The sequence below is a fragment of the Vigna angularis genome, chromosome 10 (genome assembly GCF_016808095.1).
Source record: "Vigna angularis cultivar LongXiaoDou No.4 chromosome 10, ASM1680809v1, whole genome shotgun sequence".
In the NCBI taxonomy this organism is placed as follows: Eukaryota; Viridiplantae; Streptophyta; class Magnoliopsida; order Fabales; family Fabaceae; genus Vigna; species Vigna angularis.
In genome coordinates this window covers 29338445-29359075 of record NC_068979.1, presented here as the reverse complement: position 1 = coordinate 29359075, position 20631 = coordinate 29338445, and the positions used below count along the sequence as shown (strand labels likewise).

At 31.7% G+C, this 20631-nt stretch overlaps 1 protein-coding gene across 2 annotated transcripts; it reads right to left on the bottom strand.

Annotated features, from left to right (window-relative positions):
• Positions 1 to 11044: 11044 nt before the first annotated feature.
• LOC108334682 (sec14 cytosolic factor) lies at positions 11045 to 18820 on the bottom strand. Of its 2 annotated transcripts, none has more exons than XM_017570589.2 (7): positions 18569 to 18816; positions 18007 to 18262; positions 15751 to 15787; positions 14926 to 15043; positions 14600 to 14710; positions 12364 to 12518; positions 11045 to 11264 (listed from the first exon to the last, which is right to left on the bottom strand). In XM_017570589.2, the coding sequence occupies exons 1-6, from the start codon at positions 18638 to 18640 to the stop codon at positions 12372 to 12374; spliced, it is 741 nt and encodes a 246-aa protein (XP_017426078.1). In that variant the 5' UTR covers positions 18641 to 18816; the 3' UTR covers positions 11045 to 11264; positions 12364 to 12371. The 2 variants fall into 2 exon arrangements, with proteins under 2 accessions (XP_017426078.1, XP_052725091.1); XM_052869131.1 differs by lacking the exon at positions 11045 to 11264 and adding an exon at positions 13080 to 13124 and having other exon boundaries at positions 12349 to 12518; positions 18569 to 18820.
• Positions 18821 to 20631: the final 1811 nt, after the last annotated feature.

Sequence of the window (20631 nt, the reverse complement as noted above, 5' to 3'; positions counted from 1 at the left end):
AAAACAGGAATTAAAAGTGATATTAAACCTTTTATTTATTTAATTCCAATAAGAAACCAATTAAATTTGGATTTGAAAAAAAAGCAAATCATCAACAAAATTTGATAAAAAAGATAAAAAAATAAAGAAGTAGATAAAAGAAGAAAAAAAACTAAAGATAGAATAAAAATGATAAATTGTAGAACAACAATAGAGAGAGAAAAAAGAAAAACCTTCAAGTGAACAAGCACTCGATCTAATCTTGTGGAAAAAAAAGTTTTTGATAAAAATGAATGAATAGAAATACGATAATTTATTTGAGATAATAAATAGTCAATTTAATCCTTTGAAAAGAAAAGCCTTTTGATGAAAATGAATGAATAAAAATAAGAGAATCTATTTGAAATTAGGATCTATTTGATATTATGAATAACAGATTTAATCCTTTGGAGAAGAAAAGTCTTTGGTGTAAATGAATTAATAAAAATAAGAGAATCTATTTGAAATTAGGATCTATTTTGAGATTATGAATAATAGATTTAATCCTTTTGAAAAGAAAAGTCTTTGGTGAAAATGAACGAATAAAAATAAGAGAATCTATTTGAAATTAGGATCTATTTAAAATTATGAATAATAGATTTAATCTTTTGAAAAGAAAAGTCTTTGACGAAAATGAATGAATAACAAGTAAGAGAATTTATTTAAGATTACGAAGATAAAAAAAATAAAAATCTATGAAATGGTTTAAACAAACACTTTATTGCAAATCTTGTAAATTTTTTGAAATCTTAAAAAAAACTATAAATTTTATCTTTGATTATGTAACTAACTTACACACTAGTTACAATTAAATAAAATAAAAGATAATTAATTTATTTTGTAGATTTTTTAAAATTTTAAAAATATAAAACACTCACGTTTTATTATATAATTGGCTAACACTGAAATCACACTGAAATAATGTAAAAGATAATTCATATTTACAAATATAAAAGATTTAATTAATTTTAGAAAGATTTAACAAATATTACATTTACTCGAATAATCAGATAAATAAATTATTTTGAAATATCTTATCAAGAATTAATTTAAGCATGAATTTCCGAGATCATCTTTCGGTCTTCTCCGTCATTTCCGTGACAGGTGGAGGTATGACAGCTCATCATTATATTGTGTCAAGGGTTACCCTATTTATCATGATTATATTATATCAAAGGTTATCCTATTTATCACGATTATATTGTGTCAAAGGTTACCCTTATCTTGATTATATTGTGTCTAGGATTACCCTATTTATCATGTATACTTTTGTATCAATTTATTCTTATAAATAGAAGATTAGGAGAGGGATCAATCAAGCCCTCTGGAATTACTTTACAGTTTAATTCTCAAGTTGGTATTAGAGCGGGTTGATCCCGCTCTGGTTGCTATCTCATAATATCTATCCGGCGCCACAGTCCGTTGCTGTCCGCCACCATCCACCGCCAGCCACCGTCGTCAGTCGGTGACCACCGTCCAGCCACCGTCCGCCGTCGGCCACAGTTCGTTGTCATCGGCCACCGTCATCCATCGCTGTCACAATTTCGTTCGTCTAAACTCTTAGGGTTTTCTTGTTCCTCGTTGGTACTATTCATCTTCTTCAGAAATGGCGTCTGGCAGTACTCTTTCCTTCTCCGAAAGTCCATCAATTACCTCCAAGAAGCTAAATGGAAAAAATTATCTATCATAGTCTGCTGTCGTTGAAATGTGGTTCATTGGCCAAGGGCATTATGACCACCTTGAGCGAGATGGAAGCCATGTGCCTAATGAAAAAGCTGATCAGTGGAAACAAGCAGATTTCCAGTTGTGTGCCCTGTTATAGAAATCAATGGAACCCAAACTTCTTGTATCTTTGAGGGCTTTCAAAACTTGTCACTCCTTTTGGAAGAAAGCCCAAAGCATTTATGCCAACGATATTCAACGTCTCTATGACACTACGAACAAGCTTGCATCTCTTAAAATGAAAGACCATGATATGGTGTCCTTCATAGCTGAAGCTTAATCTGCTGTTGAAGAACTCAAGATGTTTTTGGAAGCAGACCCATTAGAGGATATCAAAAAGAAACTAGACAAATTTTACATGGTGTTGATCCTTCATGCCCTACATACCGATTTTAATCATCTTAGAGATCAACTTCTAACTAGTCATGAGGTCCCCTCCATGGAAACATTGACCACTTGCCTTCTGCGTGTCCCGGTACCTCAAACTCAAGAAGCGCATGAACTAGTGGAACTATCTATCATGGTTACCACACGAGGAAGAGGAGGACGTGGCACTAGAGGAGGAGGACGAGGAGGTTGGGGATGTCCTCAATGCACATACTGTAAAAGGATGAGTCACACTCAAGAGAATTGCTACTCCTTATATGGTTTCCCTTCCAAAACTGCCAATATTTCAAAGACTCAAACTTCCACTTCGAAGACTGAAACTTCCACTTCTATGTTTTCTGAGGATGAATATCAAGAGTATTTAAGGTTAAAGTCTAACAGTTTGGCACAACCATCTCAATCTCTTAGTACATCAACAGCCTGCGTTTCTTAATCTATGGAAAGTCAAAATTCATGGGTAATTGACTCAGCTGCTTCTGATCACATTTATGGTAATACCTCTTTGTTCTCATCTATTTTCTTTCGAGAAAAACCTCATTTCATAACCCTTGCAAATGGATCTAAAACTTCCTCCAAAGGAGTCGGTCATGTTTCTTTGTCTCCCTCCCTTAATCTCAACTTTGTCCTTTTTGTCCCTAATTGTCCTTTTAATTTAATTCCCCTAAGTCAGTTGACCAAAATGTTAAATTGTTCAATAACCTTTGATAATAAATCTTCTTTTATACAGGAACGTGGTTCGGGGAGACAGATTGGAGAAGGATATGAAGCTGGCGAATTATACCATTTTGGATCTTGTCCAAGGGTGTCATGTGTTGCTACTCCTAATCCTAAAGTGTTACATGATCGACTTGGTCATCCTCATTAGTGGTCTCCAAACCTTAGAATGTGAGTCATGTGAATTAGGAAAACATGTTAGATCTTCCTTTCCTAAAAGGTCTCAATCAATATGTAATTCTAGTTTTTCCATCATCCATTTTGATATATGGGGACCTAGGTGTATCTCCTCCTTTGGTTTTAGATATTTTGTTACCTTTATTGATGAATATTCAAGATGTACTTGGGTTTATCTTATGAAAAATTGTTCTGAATTGTTAGCTATCTTTACATCCTTTTTGAATGAAATCAAGAATCAATTTGGTCAAGTAATCAAAATATTAAGAAGTGATAATGCAAAAGAGTATTTCTCATCTTCCTTTTCTGCCATCTTGAGTTCCCATGGTATCTTACATTAGTCTACTTGTCCTCATACACCGCAGCAAAATGGTATAGCAAAACGAAAAAATAGACACTTGGTTGAAATTGCTTGTACCATTTTGCTTGGTGCCCATATTTTTGTCCATCATTGGGGGATGCCATCTTAATTGCATGTTATCTTATTAATAGGATGCTGATACGCTGTCGTTGAAGCTATCAAATTAATACTACTTTTCAAGGCAACTTCAGTATTGCAAAGTAGTGTTCAAGAAAGTAGATAGGGTTAAAGTAACCCTGAGTCGTCTCCCAATGAATACGGAATTGTCTTTCAATATTTCAATCTTATGAATGCAATGCAATGCTCAAGAATAAAAAGAATGTTTGGAGAATTTTTAAAGAACAAATAAGAAACTTAAAAACAATTATGATGAATAGGCTAATTCCACTTGCTTTTCCAAGATAGATTCATCATCAGTTATTCACAGATAATTGTTCAATTGATTATTATTTAAGTTTCAAATTAATTAAAGTACATACTTAATTAATTTGAGGGCGATCATGCATTTAACCAAAGTAAATTCTCAATCAAATGCAAAACCTTTCTAGATTATTCACAATGAATTCAACCAAAGTACATTCTCAATCAAATCCTATTGTGTTTAATCATGTCAGTCTTAAATCTCTTAACCAAATTAAAAGTTAATCAATCAAAGTAAATTCTTAATTGATTATAGTTGAAATTATTACTACCAATCAAAGTACATTCTCAATTGATAGTAAAAACTATTTAATCATATGAAATTTCCTAAATTAAATCAAAGTAGATTCTCAATTAATCCTAGAAACCCTAGAACTCATATAATCAATATGAGTGTAGATTCAAACACATTATGATGCAAAAAACTTTGCTTTTAATTTGATAGAGAGATGAAAGACATAGAGAGAGAACAACTTAAATCAATAATCAAAATAAACAATTGCATTAACTCAATCTAACCTCAGAATCCATGATGAAATTATAGCATAATAGCCTTAGATGCTTAGCTGGAGTTGAATACAAGATGAAAGAAAAGTGAGAGAAGTGGTGAATGAATGAATTGGAGGAGTCTGAGAATGAATGAAGTGAAGTTCTTTTTCTGCCTCCCTAGGTCTCTTTATATAGGGCTTGATTGGGCTTGGACTCTGAATATTCAGTTAACAGAATCTTTTATCTTATATCTTTCAAATAATTAAAAGATTTAGATAATTATAACATTATTTGAAAGATATTTTCTGTTGATATTCCCAAAAATTCTCAAATTAAATTAATTCAACAACTGAATTTTATTTTTTAGCTTTTCTAAATTTTCCAAAATTACGCATAAGTCCTGAAATTTTCTCTTTCTTCACTTTAGCCCCAACGAAATTTCCCAAAATTGCAACAGAACCCTTGTTTGACCAATCTTGACCAGATTCAAATTTGTTAACCAGTTTTGACTAAGGAAAGACGAAGCCAATGAGAGCTTGCCACGTGGCAGCCCTCTTTCTCACCCAATTAGGGTTTTCTGATTGCAGAGAGGGGAAAGGCTTGCTGTGCCGCTTGTGCTTGCTTGATGGCGACGGCGATTTCTGATTCAAGGTGCAGTGGGACGAGGTTCGAACATGGAGGTTGCAGCGTGGTTGCGATTTGTGATTGGGTTTTTGGTTGGGCTTTGCAGGTCCGAAAGTGATGAAGATGATGAGGGTGCGCGATGAAGGCTGATTCGATTCTGGGTTCTGTCGCCATGTTCGTTCGCGCTAGGGTTGCTGGAGAAGATGGTCGTGGTGGCGGCTTGGGTGTGCGCGAGGGCGACCTCGGAGCAGCTCGCATTTGGGTGTTGATGGTGGAGGATAGCAGCGGCTTCACGGCGGCCTTGCACTCCGGCAACGCGAGGAAGATGGTGGTTGCCATGGAGGAGGTAGCGGCGGCTAGGTTTCGCGATTGACGAAGGAGGTCAGGTCTGGTCTCGCGATGGTGGCGTTTCGCGGCGGTGGCTTGCGGTTGACGGCGGTTGTTGTGCGACGACGGTAGCGATGAGGATGGTTGCGGTGGCTTGAAGGTTGACGGCGAGGTTGACGGTGGCCTGGGTTTGGTGGCGGCGGCGCAACATGGTTTGGGAACTAGGGTTTCTGTGGGTGGAAGATGATGATGTGTCAAAAGCTGATGGGTATATTTGGTGTGTAGAGGATTAGTGACGTGGCAGATTGTAGATGGTCAGATATGTGTGTGGGATTTGGACACGTGACAGAATCTGGTGGAGTCTGATTTAGGAAGGGTGTGTATAGGAAACGTAGAAAGGTGTAGGAGAAAAGACTTAGTGTTCGGCTTAGTATTGGACCTGGTTAAGAAAAGAGGGGTGTATGTAATGAAATTTAGGAGGTGCAAGGATAAAAACTGTCTGTTTGGCCCATTTGTATATTATTTTCCAAACAAAATCTGATTTTGGATCTTAATTTGCAATTTGGACCAATAAAACTTTAATTTCAGCTTCACAAATAAATATTAAAACTTCCAAGAATAATTTATCCGTTAAAACTCACCTTTTACGTCTCTTTAATTCACAAACCCAATAATTCCAATTGTCACATATCCACTTTAAATCAACCATTTCAGCACAAATATCTCATCAAAAATTTGAATTTTAAAGCTTAAATGTGGGCATAAACATGCACTCATTAGATGCCCTCCTCCTCTCTTGATAATAATGTCCCTTTCTCCATTTTGTTTCCTAATGATCCTCTCTTTCATACATCTCCCCGAGTATTTGGTTGTGTATGTTTTGTTCATGACATGTCTTCAGGTCTAGACAAACTCTCTGCTCGCGCTATCAAATGTGCCTTCTTAGGTTATTCTCGACTTCAAAAAGGATATCGATGTTACTCTCCTGAAACTAAGAAGTATTACATGTCTGCCAATGTCACATTCTTTGAACAGACTCCTTACTTCTCTCAATCTGTTCAAGATGTTTCTATCCTCCAGCAAGTGCTTCCTATTCCAATGGCTGAGTCAAATAGCTCAATTGTCTCTGTCATTCCAAGTCTTGATCATAATCCTCCTATACCTGTTTCTCCACATATATAAATCATCCCACACAGGGCCCTAATGGATAGTCCATCTCCCCAAGACAATGGTAAATCTCCTACTTCAGATTCTTCTCCCTCGTCACCTCCTCCCACGCCTCCTGGTGAAAATGATTTAGCATGGCCTATTGCTCTCAGAAAAGGTACTCGTTCCACTCGAAACCCTCATCCCATTATAATTTTCCAAGCTATCATCGATTGTCACCCTCCTATTTTTCTTTTTTATCCTCAGTGTCCTCTGTTGTTATACCCAAGAATGTGAAAGAAGCACTTGATCATCCTAGATGGCGACAAGCTATGATTGCAGAAATGCAGGCTCTTGACCACAGTAATACTTGGGAGTTGGTGCCCCTTCCCCCAGGCAAAAAGACGGTTGGTTGTCGATGGGTGTATGCAATTAAAGTCGGCCCTGATGGTGAAACTGATTGGCTCAAAGTTCGACTTCTTGCAAAAGGTTACACTCAGGTTTATGGTCTTGATTATTGTGATACTTTCTCTCCTGTAGCCAAGATGACTACTATTCGCCTCTTCTTTGTCATGGCAGCCATTCGTCACTGGCCACTTCATCAATTGGATATCAAGAATGCCTTCCTACATGGTGATCTTGAGGAAGAAGTTTATATGGAGCAACCTCCTGGTTTGTTGCTCAATGGGAGTCTGGTATGGTATGCAAATTGCATTGATCTCTATATGACCTCAAGCAATCCCCACGTGCTTGGTTTGGAAAGTTTAGTTCCATTGTTCAAAAATTTGGGCTAAAACGCAGTGAAGCAGACCATTCAGTTTTTTACTGTCATTCTTATCTTGGGAAATGTGTTTACTTAATAGTATATGTTGATGATATTGTCACTACAGGAAATGATGTTGTTGGAATATCTCAACTAAAAGAGTACTTGTGTAGACATTTTCAAACCAAGGATCTTGGAAGTCTCAAATACTTCTTAGGCATTGAAGTAGCGCAATCAAAAGATGAAGTTGTAATCTTCCAAAGGAAGTATGCTCTTGATATATTACAAGAAACAAACATGATTGATTGTAGATTGGTAGACAGTCCCATGGACCCAAACTAGAAATTAAGGACAGAAGAAGGTGAATTATTCTCCGATCTAGAGAGGTATAGGAGGCTGGTTGGAAAACTGATTTATCTCACTATTACAAGGCCAGATCTATCCTTTGGAGTTGGAGTGGTTAGTCAGTTCATGTAGGCTCCATGTGTTGACCATTGGAATGCTCTCATTCGCATTCTTAGGTATGTAAAGAAGGCTCCCGGGCAAGGATTATTATATGAAGATAAAGGAAGCATTCAGGTCTCTGGGTATTGTGATGCAGATTGAGCAGGTTTACCTATTGATGGACGGTCTACTACAGGATATTGTGTTTTTCTGGGAGGAAACATTATTTCATGGAAAAGTAAGAAACAAAATGTAGTAGCTCGATCAACCATTGAAGCCGAGTATAGGGCAATGGCATCACTAACATGTGAACTTATATGGGTGAAACAGTTCCTTCAAGAGGTTAAATTCTGTGACATCCATACTATGAAGATGTATTGCGACAATCAAGCTACTCTCCACATTGCATCAAATCCAGTGTTTCACGAGAGGACTAAACATATAGAAATTGATTGTCATTTTGTTCGTGAAAAGTTGTTGATTAAAGAAATATGTACTGAGTTTATTGGGTCAAACGATCAACTCGCAGATGTATTGACCAAGTCATTAAAGGGTCCTCGGATTGAGTTTATTTGTTCCAAGCTTGGTACATACAATTTGTATGCTCCAGCTTGGGGGAGAGTGTTAGGATATTTATCCTATTTTATCATCATTATATTGTGTCAAGGGTTACCCTATTTATCATGATTATATTGTGTCAAGGGTTACCCTATTTATCATGATTATATTGTGTCTAGGGTTACCCTATTTATCATGTACTTTTGTATGAATTTATTCTTATAAATAGAAGATTATGAGAGGGATCAATCAAGCCCTCTAGAATTATTTTACAGTTTAATTCTCAAGTAATTTGATTGACAATATATCTTAGAGGGGTGGGTAAATTGGTTTGGAAATGCTTTTTAAGTTTCTTTAAAAAATTTGGGGAGTTTTAGGTTGTTTTCAAAAGATCCTTTAAACTTTAAAGATTTTACAATGCAATAGGTAAGAATAAAGTAAGAATACATCCAATCATCCTCCTACAACCTTAGTTGAAGGGAATTCACTAACTTTAAAGTCAAGAATTACATAATACAAGATACACTCAATGTACTCTCACTCTTCTTAAATACAACAAACACACATACATAAAGAAGAGGCTACACACTCTTTAAGAGTCTTGCCTGCATAGCTAAAATTAAACTAATGCAAAGAATACACAAAAAGATAGAACTTGATGCACCATAATTGCAGATTTTATAAAGAAGCCAAATGTAGATGTTTGGTTGATCTTTCTTTCACCCTTGGACTTAGAAACCTTGAATCTCTTCAATCAAATGTTAGTGCCTCCAAGATTGCTTCAAGACAACTCAAAACTATGTTCTTGTTTCACAATTGGATCACTTTCCAAAATATTTTCATGCTTGTAGAAGAACTAAAACACACACACATACATACACACACACACACACACACATATATATATATATATATATATATATATATATATATATATATATATATATATATATATATATATATATAGCATAGGCACAAAACTTATATTTTTAATCGATTATGTTATTTATATAATCGATTAAGGTTTACGTACTATTTTAATCAATTAGGTGTTTCTCTTAATCTATTAAAACAGAGAGCAAATTGTCTGGTGTGCTTCAAACCATTTTTATCTATTATGTTGTTTTCATAATCGATTAAAATTTGAACATAATTTTAATCGATAAGCTAGTTTGCTTAATCGATTAAAATAACGAGGAAAGCCCAAATTCATACAATTTTGGTCTTTAGCTTAGATCAACCATTTTAAACAACAAAGACCTTATTTTACATGGAATCTAACCTAATCTATTTCAACCCATTCATCCACGAAAGAACATCAACTATGATTATTAAGAAGGAACATCAACTATCATCATAAAAAACACACCATTTTACTTGGTTTGAAGATCTTGAAAGACTCTCCTTTCAACAATCTCTCCCTTTTTTTATGATGACCAACTCCATCATGTTCTTCCCATTCCTGCATCATTAAACAACATCTTTTCTCCCCCTTTTGGCTTTAGCAAAAAACATTGCAGCAAGATCAAGATCCAAATAAATAAAAATAAAATTATAGCTAAATTCAAGATACGATCAACCTTAACCACACTTCGAAACACATTTAAGGTCTCATTGGCGTTCGAAAGTTGGTTGAGGCCTAACCCTAATTCGAATTACGGTGAGGCCTCAATTGACTTTCGAACGTCGACGAAGCCCTTAATCGCACTTCGAAACACGATTAAGACCTCGTTGATGTTCGAAAGTCGGTTGAAGCCACACAAAACTTCGAATTACGGTCAGGCCTCAACCGACTTTCGAACGCCAACAAGGCCTTAACCGTGGATGCGGGAAGATGATGAGTTTGAGTGTTGATATGTGGATGCGGGAAAAAGGCTCTCTTCGATTGTGGGTGCAAGAAGAGGATAGCTATGGTGTTGGATGGCATACTCGAACTAGTTGGTAGGGTACGAGGGATAAACCATTAGTTTGTGATAATGATGTGTAACCGTGTTTAAGTTACTGACGTGTTATTGTTATGGTTAATGTATAACATTTGTGGTTATTGTCATTCTTTTTATGATTGATTATCAATTAGCTCACTCCTATGTTTGTGGTTTTGTTTCCACCAACGATGATTGTTTTACGTGAAAGCACATAATCATTCATATAGTTTGGATATTGCATAGTGCAACGAATAGATTGAAAGAATTGAAAATTTTATGTTTATTTAAATAAACTATTTTATTTGAAATTCTATTATGATTTATTTTTCTTTTAAGGACTTATTTATTGAATTTGAATTTTATAATAGAATTATAATTTTAAAAATTTTAAATTTTTACATATGACATCTAAAATTAGAGTGTCACAAACAAAAACACATTAATAATTTATTAATGTAATTTGAGCTACTTGTAATTATATTTGTTACGAAATCACAATACAATTTCTTTTTTATTCATAAAAATGAAGCCTATATAGGTTACAACAACTCACTCTCAATTACTATATATATATATATATATGTATGTATTTAAAGTACTTAAAACAAATTTTTAAGTTCCAATATATTACAAAGGTTTCTAATTCTTTTAATCGCATTTGATTATTTAGTATGGTTAACCCATGCAACGCTCGGGTGAAGATATATTTGGATTTAATATAATACTTTATGGTTACTATTATGTAATTCATAGTTTTAGCACAATATTTGAATTTCTTTATTATTATCTTGTATATTAAACTTACTTGCTAACATGGGAAAGTTATAAAATAGGCTCACAAATATTTCTCAATCTTTATAGATTGTTTTAATTTTTTTTTCTTGTTTCGCAACTCTATTTTTTTTCTTATATGTTTATTATCATTTTTCCAAATAGAAAATAAACATGAAAAATTATTCAGACAAATTATTATCAATAAAATGGATCAGGTTTGAAATTAATAATATTATGAGATATTACATGATGTTTATATAATTTAATTTATTGTTAGGACTAATCAATTATTTAATATTTTGTGAGGAACTCTACGACTTTAGATTGAATTCTTCAATAAAGTGAGATTTTCTATCACTTGAAGTATAAGTGAAGTTGTGGATAACAATGATAGCAGCTTCGAACCAAGATCCACCTGTTAATGATATTTTCATGTTAAAACAAAGAAAGTAAACATGAAAATAACGAGCCAAATAATAAAAAAAAATATTGAAAAACAAGAAATTGAAGTGAGTCTTTCTTATATGAATGTATTCTTATATAGACTTGTTAAACCTTTAGTTATTAACAAATTTGTTAATAGTAATTTATTTTAAAAAATTGAGAATATCATATACAAATAGGTACATAAGTCCTCCAATATTAATAGTTTTAAATTGATGTTTTATTTCATCTCTCCTTTTTAATTTAATAATGAGATAGGAGTAAAAAGTATAAAAAAAAGTCATGTTTAATACTAAGGACAAATCAAAAAGAATTTAATTAAAAAATAATATATTTTTAAATAAAATTTCTGCAACATTTTATTATGTGGATTTGCAATTCATATTATATTCATACGCATGATTTGTATTATGTATAGTTATTCATTATATATTATCAATAATCAATTTGGTTAATCTATAACTACATTCATTTAATCGATTCATTAAAAAAAATTGATCAAGTCTATCCATTTGATTTTATGGTTGGTTAATAAGTTATTCCCTATTTTTCAAAATTCATTGATTTTTGGCCAATACTTAATGGGTCAAAACTAATCCTACAAATTTTTTAGTTAAATATATGTTTTTAAATTTTTGTTTAATTTTTTTTTTAAATATTTTTAAATTCGATTTAGAAAAAGAAAATTAATTAAATTTTAAGGTATATTACCTCTAATATTATATAAAAGAAAATAAATGGAACATTTTGCTTCTAAATATAACAAACATGCAACTACTTTTTGAATTTGGAATAAAATAAAGGTTAACGAAGACAATATAAAGAAAAACAGGACTACAAGATTCCATGGATAGTAAATGAATTATAAAAGTTATCTTTATAAGTTAAAATTATGTTATATATAATTTAAAAAGCAAAAAGGTGGAAAATCCTTTTACAAACTAATTTATACATAAACTAATTTTAATTTTAGAAAAATCATTTCTTTTTTCTTTCTATCTCCAAGAAATCATTATTGAGAAGATTGTGTAGATGCCCTACAAGACATAACAGCATGTGATGCAAATCACCTTAATAATCAGTTTGATCCATTTTGCAGTGGTTCCAATTCAACATCTTGGATTGCTACAAGCTTGGCTTTTCCACCATATACTTCTGGAAGAACCTCTTCACCAACCTCTCTTACAAACTCTCTTGTCTCATCCTCATTGGTCACAATTACAACCTGCATTCACCATCCAAAGCCTTAAACTGAGAAGCTCAAGTCAAACAAAATTCAGATACTTATTCCAAGTATAAACTACCAAACAAAACGCAGAAACCACACATTTTAGGTACTAAAGAAAGTAAGCTTGAATGTGGATTCTTCGGTCATACCAATTAATAAAAACTTTAGGAGAATCATTTTATGAAAGCTTAGGTGGGTTGGGTGAAATATTAGATCTTGTATACAATGAATTTTGTTAAGATAAATTCTAACATGATTCTGATACCATATAAAAAAAAAAGTAGACTTTAAACTTAACTCAATCTATTATAATAATCTTTTCTCTAATAATCAAAAGTGTCTTCCTTTTCATCATAATAATCATTTCTCTAATGAATGCTTTGATTTAATCCACTGTGATATTTGTGAACTTTTCCATACTACCACTTATGACGATCATAGACTTTTTCTTACCATATTTGATGATCACAGAAGATTCGCATGGATTTTCTTATTAAAATCGAAAAACCAAGCTTCTGTTTGCATAAGAAGTGATAATGCAAAGGTTTTCTTACTTACTGATTTTTTAGCTGCTAAAGGAACCCTGCATCAATTTTCATGTCCCTGTACACCAAAACAAAATTCTGTTGTGGAAAGGAAGCATCAGCATCTCTTAAATGTGGCTAGATCTTTACTGTTTCAGTCCAAAATGCCTATAGTTTTTTGGGGAGATTGTGTTTTGACTGCTACTTACATTATCAATATGATTCCCACTTCTAATTTGAAAAATCACAGTCCTTATCTTTTTCAACACTCTCCTGACTATACCCACTTTAAAAATTCACAGAATCATGATAGACACAAATTCAGTCCTCGGGCTGAGCCCACTGTGTTCATTGGTTAGAAATTGATCTTTTTAGCCAAGCTGTTCGAACAGTAGAAAACCCACCACAGGTGTATATTCATGGAAGTAATGTATCCAGATCTTCTACAGAAGCTTAGTATAGAGTTATTGCTTCCATCACTTCAGAACTGCTATGGCTTAAACAACTCCTACGCTTCTTCCAACATCAACCTCATATGGTCTTGCTGCTATGTGATAATATCTCGGCTATTCACCTTTCCACTAACCCTGTCTCCCATCAAAGATAAAAGCATATTGACATTGATGTCCATTTTGTTGGACAACACGTCGAGTCTGGGTTCTTACGCCTCTTTCATGTGAAATCTCATCAACAAATAGCTGACGTTTTCACCAAAGCCCTCCCATCACATAAGTTTCAAGTTCTCATCTGCAAGTTGGGCCTCAAAAACATTTTCTTTCCAACTTGAGGCTTTTATCATATGTGTTTATTATGTTTTGTCAAGTTAGTTTTTAACTAGTTTAGTTAAGTCTTGTTAGCCTTTAGTTGGTTTTTGTTTAATCTTTGCCTGTTATATGAACTCTTGGACCCTCTTTTCAGAGGAACAACATTCAATAAACTTTTACCTTTTCTATGTTTCAACTTTTTCTTCTTTTCTAGCTTTAGGTTTTATGGTAAATCTGATACACTGGTTCTTTTTCCGAATTTTGCTCTAAACTCATGGTGGATCCTCCCCTCATAGTTTAAGGGGGATATTACGTAATCTGGTATAACGTCTTTGTAACGTCTTTCTCATGCAGTTGCATGACTTATAAGGGTCTTTATAATCTTTTGTTTTGTTTCTATAAGCTTTCTCTCTTTCTTTTTGCTTCTGTTTCCTTTCACAATCTTACAACTAACTATATAAAATAAAGTTTGCACCCACTTATATATTATTATAATTTGATGTTATCTTTAGTCGCTTTAGAATCTATCTCAAGGAACTTTGCTTGGAAGATGAATTAGAGATTTCACACTAACCAATAATATAGATAAAATTAAACAGAATAAACGAGATGCAAACCAGAATCTTAGCCAAATTAGGAAGCCTGATTTTCCTTTAGTTCATAAACAGGATTAAACTATAAGAATCACAAAATTAGAATGGGGAGTGGAGATTAGAAAAGACGCGATGCATGTAGCCAATGAATGACAACTGTGCACAAGCATAAAATTTGCTCTTAAGATAGTAAGTACCTTTTCTAGGGTAGCCTTCTCTAGGAAACGAGAAACTAGTTTCCAAACACTCACAAAAAACCATGGCATGTGCAAAATATAGCACTTTGCCAAACGTTCAGGGTAGTAACTCTGCAGTTCAACCAAAAACGTAAAAACAAATTAAAATATATCCTCTATTCATCTTTCAAATAAATGTTTATAAAATGCCACACTATATTGGTGCCAATTCAGACATGATATGAACAGGGATTTTGAACAAAATTTCAATAAAGCCAAAGTCTGATTTTACAGATTGGCCTTTATGATATGTATGCAAATTTCAAGGAAAAATAAAATGAAATTACCTGTAAAAATTGAAATCCTGTGATCAACCCACGTGCATCAATGTTTTTATATGAAATGTTTTGTAGATCAATAATCCCAATCAACTTCTCATTCCCTACCTCCCTTCCTTTGAAAGCACTGAAGTTGAAAAACATCAAATATTAATTTCTTAACTTTCTATAAGATAAAGAGAATAAAGAGAGAGAACATAGATGAAAATTACAATTTGACAATACAACCTTCACTGTAGTTGGCGGTAAAAAATATGATATATCTAACTATATCAAGAAAAAGAAATCATGTTTCTGGATATGAAACACTTAACCTCTTCTCTTCTGATTTTTGTGGAGGAATTTCAACTCATAAGGGTATATATTATTGCAGCTTCAGATGCGTTTTCTCTCTTCAATAATATTCCTTTCTTACCACATCATTTATAACTTATAAGCTCATTACATCACTTTAGATGCTTTGAATTCCAATGCCTAAAACAGATATTCATGTGTAGATGAGCCTCTCCTAAAACGGCTAAAATACTTCTATTGTTGACAACAAGTCTTTCTAGATAAACACTTTTCTGTATTACTTGCTGTAAAATATTTTTAGTACATGAACTATTTATAGATTCTTTGTCTTTACCCTTCAACTATAGGGTTTAAAAATAACTACTACCAAATCATAATTAATGAATTCTATTACATGTCATAATCATTACTAGAAGCACTCGTAATCTTTGCAATCCCCTAACACAATTAAATATAACTAACTATATTTAAGTTTACCCAACATTTATAATGTACAGAAAATATGATATAAAAACACCAGTGTTCGTGAAATCATAGTACCTTGCAATTGTCTTGTCCAGTATATATATGACAAATTCTGAATCAACGAAGAAAATAGAACAATCAGCCAAACTTAAAAAATTTAAAGAAGGTAGTGAAATAATTTTATCAATCCCAATAAATAACCAAATCAAAAGTCAATTAAGTATTACAAAATTGATAATCATCAGATATATATAGCCATATGGAGAAATAATATGGAAACATGAAAAGGAAAATATAATATATTCTATAATTACATTGTATTGTGACTTGACTTCTTATTCTTTTACCAGATCCTTTTGTTTTAGGTAATCACACAAGTGTGTGTGTGTGTGTGTGATTAAATAGTTGGCAGTGTGTGATTAAAGTGGTGGCTGTGTGTGATTAAAATCAGTGACAGGTTGTATTGATAAACTTTTTCAAGAGTGAGAAGAGTATTAATGATTAGGTAATTTTGAAGAAAATATACAAATTGAAAACAAATTTATTGTCATATTAATTAATCACTCCATTCCTTTCATCTATCTTAATTTTGAAAAAAGAATGCTCCTTTTTATCTGTTTCTTTCTTTCTAACTTTAATAACTTGGAACAATTTTTATGTGTATTTTGTTGAGTTAAATGGAGAGAGAAATGGATAAAGTGAAAAACTATTTTATTACAAGAAAGAAGATTTTATTATTATATTTCTTAGTTCTTCCAAAATAATCCTATAAACATAGACAATACTCAGGGAGTAAACTTTTAACTTTGGTGAATTAATTAATTGGACCTGAAAATAGGTACAAAAGGATTGGAGAGAGAAACATTAGAAACATATTCTTTATAACCCACTATATCTTATTAAATTTTTTTGAAAAGTTGTTGAAGTTTTCTTTAAAATCTGGTTTTTAATTTATATATAAGTTAATTTTATTTATAAAAATTTCTTTTTTTTTTTATGTTTGTTTCCAATAAATGCTTACGTACAAGAGAGTGTTTGACTTGGAAAACAACTGGACAAGTTCATTCAAGTCTCTTCATCAATAACCACCTCTCTGTCTATAATTAATTTTCAACCAAAAAGTTTGAAGTAAATAGCTGTATATGCCACAACCTTCTTTCAATGTTTGATATAATCATTTTCCAAATTTAAGGCATTATAAATAGAATAATCACAAATTTAAAGTCTATACTTTGTAAAGAATATTCTATCATGTCAAATATTCAACTGGAATTTAATAAAATATTTATAATACATCGTATTGATAATCATAAAATTTAATATTATGAATATTAAATAAAACTAAATAATAAAATTCAAAAGTTGAATTTGTTAAAGATTGACAGTGAGAGAATAAGACAAAGAGATGGCCAGCATGTGAAGAAGATGAAAGAGGAGATAAGAAATTAAAATAACATTTACTAAGTGACATATCCAGAAATTTGGATCTTGATTAATAAATTAATTCATAGTTTAAACATAAAAAGTCAAAGAACGAAAACCAAGTAAAACCAATTTGGTAAAATTGATTAATGAAGTGTTTTAGAATATTTGCCACCGAGACAAATCACATGAAAATGGAATCTTTAAACTCCCTGTATTGGCATCAAACTCAGTTCTGAAAAATATATTAAACAGAAACAGGTTTCAATACAATGTATTTTATATTTATTTCTTAAAATAAGTTTCTTATATTAATGTTTTAAAAAGAAAACGAAGATAATAAGATCCTGAAATTATTTATTGGCGAAACCAATGGATATCATGGTTCTCCAAGAGATGAAGAAGTACATTAAACAGTGAAAAGTTCTGTTAAAAAATACATTTATTCTATCTTGTATTTATTTTTAACATAAATTTGTTATTTTTAAATAGAAAATAAAGATAAAATGGTAATAAAAGCCTAAATTAACTATATCTTCATTCTCTTTAATAGGATAATGTATGTTTTAATTCTGTAAATAATTGTTTCTTTTTATCATTATACACTGCACATTTCTAACAAATTATCAAAAGGAAACAATAATCTTTGTGGTATTTAGGAAGATAAATTTGAGGACTCATCAGTATTTGGATAAACCAGGATACTCGATTGGTCTTGCAAAATTATCTACCCGTAAGATTTCTACCAACTAGATCAATCAGAGTTGAAACAGAACATGATTTTTGTGTTTAAACTAATGAGCAATTGTATCTATATTTATCAGACTAAAACATGATTAATCCTAAAATCTCTTATCATAAAAAATTTAGAGTTGGAATTGAATAGTTTAGAGAAGGGAAGGGAATTACTCTTGAATTGAATCTGATCCTTGGCAGAAAAATGTCTGTTGGTTTGAACAATCATGAGAGGGAATTTATCTCCAGACAAACCCTGCAAGAAGATTTTCCTTGCTTCCAGTTCATCTGGAATTTCAGATTCTGAAATAAACCCATTAGGAACCATGGCACTCCTCCACTTCTGCCACTGCACAAACATTTTTGCAGCTTTTTCCACTTCCATTGATCGAGCAATCAAAAACCTAATCAGTGTATGGTCTCCATACCCCTACAAAATGTATATAATACTTGGAATCACAGAGAGAGAGTGAAAAGGGGAGAAGAGTTTCAAATTTACATGAAAAGGAAAGTGAAAATAGATTTTAGTGTATTAAAGAATTCTTCTTGACTCTAAAAAATTCCCAAGTTCAAGAAATAACAATGACTTTAGTACTTTTTGTGATTAAGAATTTAGTCTCCTACTTTAATATTCTTAGTTCCAGAAAGATGAAGGAAATTGAAATCCTATAAAATAAATTGAACTAGGAAGACAGAGTGAGTAGGTTCCACAAGAAAAATAAGAGATTGAGCTCACCTCTGCAGAAGAACCAAGCTTCTCAACGGATTTTCTCATCTGGGTAAGTGCAAAATCTCTTTGTTGATCCATTTGGGCAAAGAAAAAGTGATGGGGTTGGAACAAACTGAGAAGAAAGGAAAGATCTTGGAAGTGAGCAATTTGAGTTTCAGAGTGCCATGAACATATACAGAGAAAGAAGAGTTAATTCTGTTGAAAAATGGGTTGGTTGCGTGGGACACGTCTCCTTGAATTTGGTTCTTTGGTTTGCCATATCTCTTTTTTTTTTTTTTTAACGAGAAATTGATTGAGACTCACAAAATAATCTGCATCAGAATTTAATTGGGATGATCTAAGAAAGTTATATAGTTCTGTCTTTTTGCGCATAATGTAGAATTATCACTCTTCATAATATTACTTTTAAATTTATATTTAGTATATTTTGTTGTTAATTGACTGTTAAAAACATTTATATGGAATTATTAAAAGAAAGTATTTTTTAAATTATTATGATATAATTGGGAAATTATTATTAATTTACTTTAAATGACGAGTAATTTATACTGATATATTAGTGTGTAGAAATCATAATATTAATTCTTTGATACTTCACTTGTGTATACCACACCTTTGACTTTTTCTAAATTGTCTTTGACTTTTCCCTTTAAGTGTCTTTATTGTTTAGAGGTATTTTTTGGCCTAGATGCATAGTGTTCAATTTCTTATAAAATTCACTTCAATTCATCCAAATTTCATTAAATTCACAATTTTCTAATTCTCAATATCTCATTATCTAAATCATAAGCTAAAGATGGTTGATTTGTTTAACAATATCGAGATTTTATTCGATTTAAGTGCTTTCTAGATCTTATGTTTTATCGTCTAATAGCTTTCTCATTTTATTAGATGTAAACTAAGATTGCATGGTATTATATCATCTATAAAACAAAACATTTATATCTTATATGATCTGTTATTTATTTGTTACATTATCATATAAAACATAATCATATTTTAGAAATTTTTAACGCTTAATTAAAATAATAGGATGTTGAATTTTGCTTTTCTAATATAAATTTATTTACTGTGAAACATTTAGAACCACAATTCCATTTTATATCCATGTGCTCTACATAATTTAGTGGGATACTTTATTTGATTGCAAAAAGAACATGAGAATAAAAATTAAAATCAAATAACAATCAATTACTTAGCTGTTAAAATTAAAGTTATTTGAAAACACATTACTTTATACTATTAAATAATACATAACAATTGAACCAGACAGATTTATAGAAAAAATTGAATTTTGTAAATTTTAACTTGCCAAAGAAGATTAAAGATAGCCCAAAAAGTCTACAAGTAAAATACCTTTAGTCTTCAGATTGTGTACATTAAAAATTTATCAAAAAAAATCCAAACCAATGTCTACACAAACTACAAGTTTGGCGAACAAGTTTAGCTAACAGTGTTCACCAAAAGGTTCAACAGTGACATGCTAATGTTTACATATAACTAAAGTACGGAATTTTTTGTTAGTTCTCCATAAATACAACTTCATCCTCAATAATATTTTATTTTAAATAATATATTTTCAAAAAAATACGAGTGTCATCCTATCAACTATTGACGTGACTTAATAAAATTGTTATAGTAATACAAGATATTATGACCAGTCTATATCAATAAATTATCATCATGTTAACATACCTTCTAACACATTTATTCATAGTACATGTTTTGGTTAAAAATTATTGTAAACTTAAAATTTCAAAAGCAAAAATAAATTTTAACAAATGTTAACCAATGAAGAAAATGATAAATTTAAAAGAATAGAAGAATTTCCTAACATTTATCGTTATATAAGTAGATAGAAAAGAAATGTCGTATAAATATATGTCACATGGATCATAAAACACAAAAGTTTAAATGATGGTAACTAAAACCTATTGATTTTTTAAAATATATTATGTAGTTTCTGAGTCTCATTTATTTATTTATTATATCGATCCCAATTTTAATAAAAGATTCAATCAAACCATTCATTTATTTAAAACAACAATGTAAGCATACTTACCCAATTA

Coding starts and splice junctions, on each gene's coding strand:
- LOC108334682 (XM_017570589.2), bottom strand. CDS start 18,640: ATGGATCAACAAAGAGATTTTGCACTTACCCAGATGAGAAAATCCGTT. Junction 15,044..15,750: donor CTGGACAAGACAATTGCAAG/GTACTATGATTT, acceptor TTTCAACTTCAG/TGCTTTCAAAGGAAGGGAGG. Junction 12,519..14,599: donor AGAAGGCTACCCTAGAAAAG/GTACTTACTATC, acceptor TGGTGAATGCAG/GTTGTAATTGTGACCAATGA.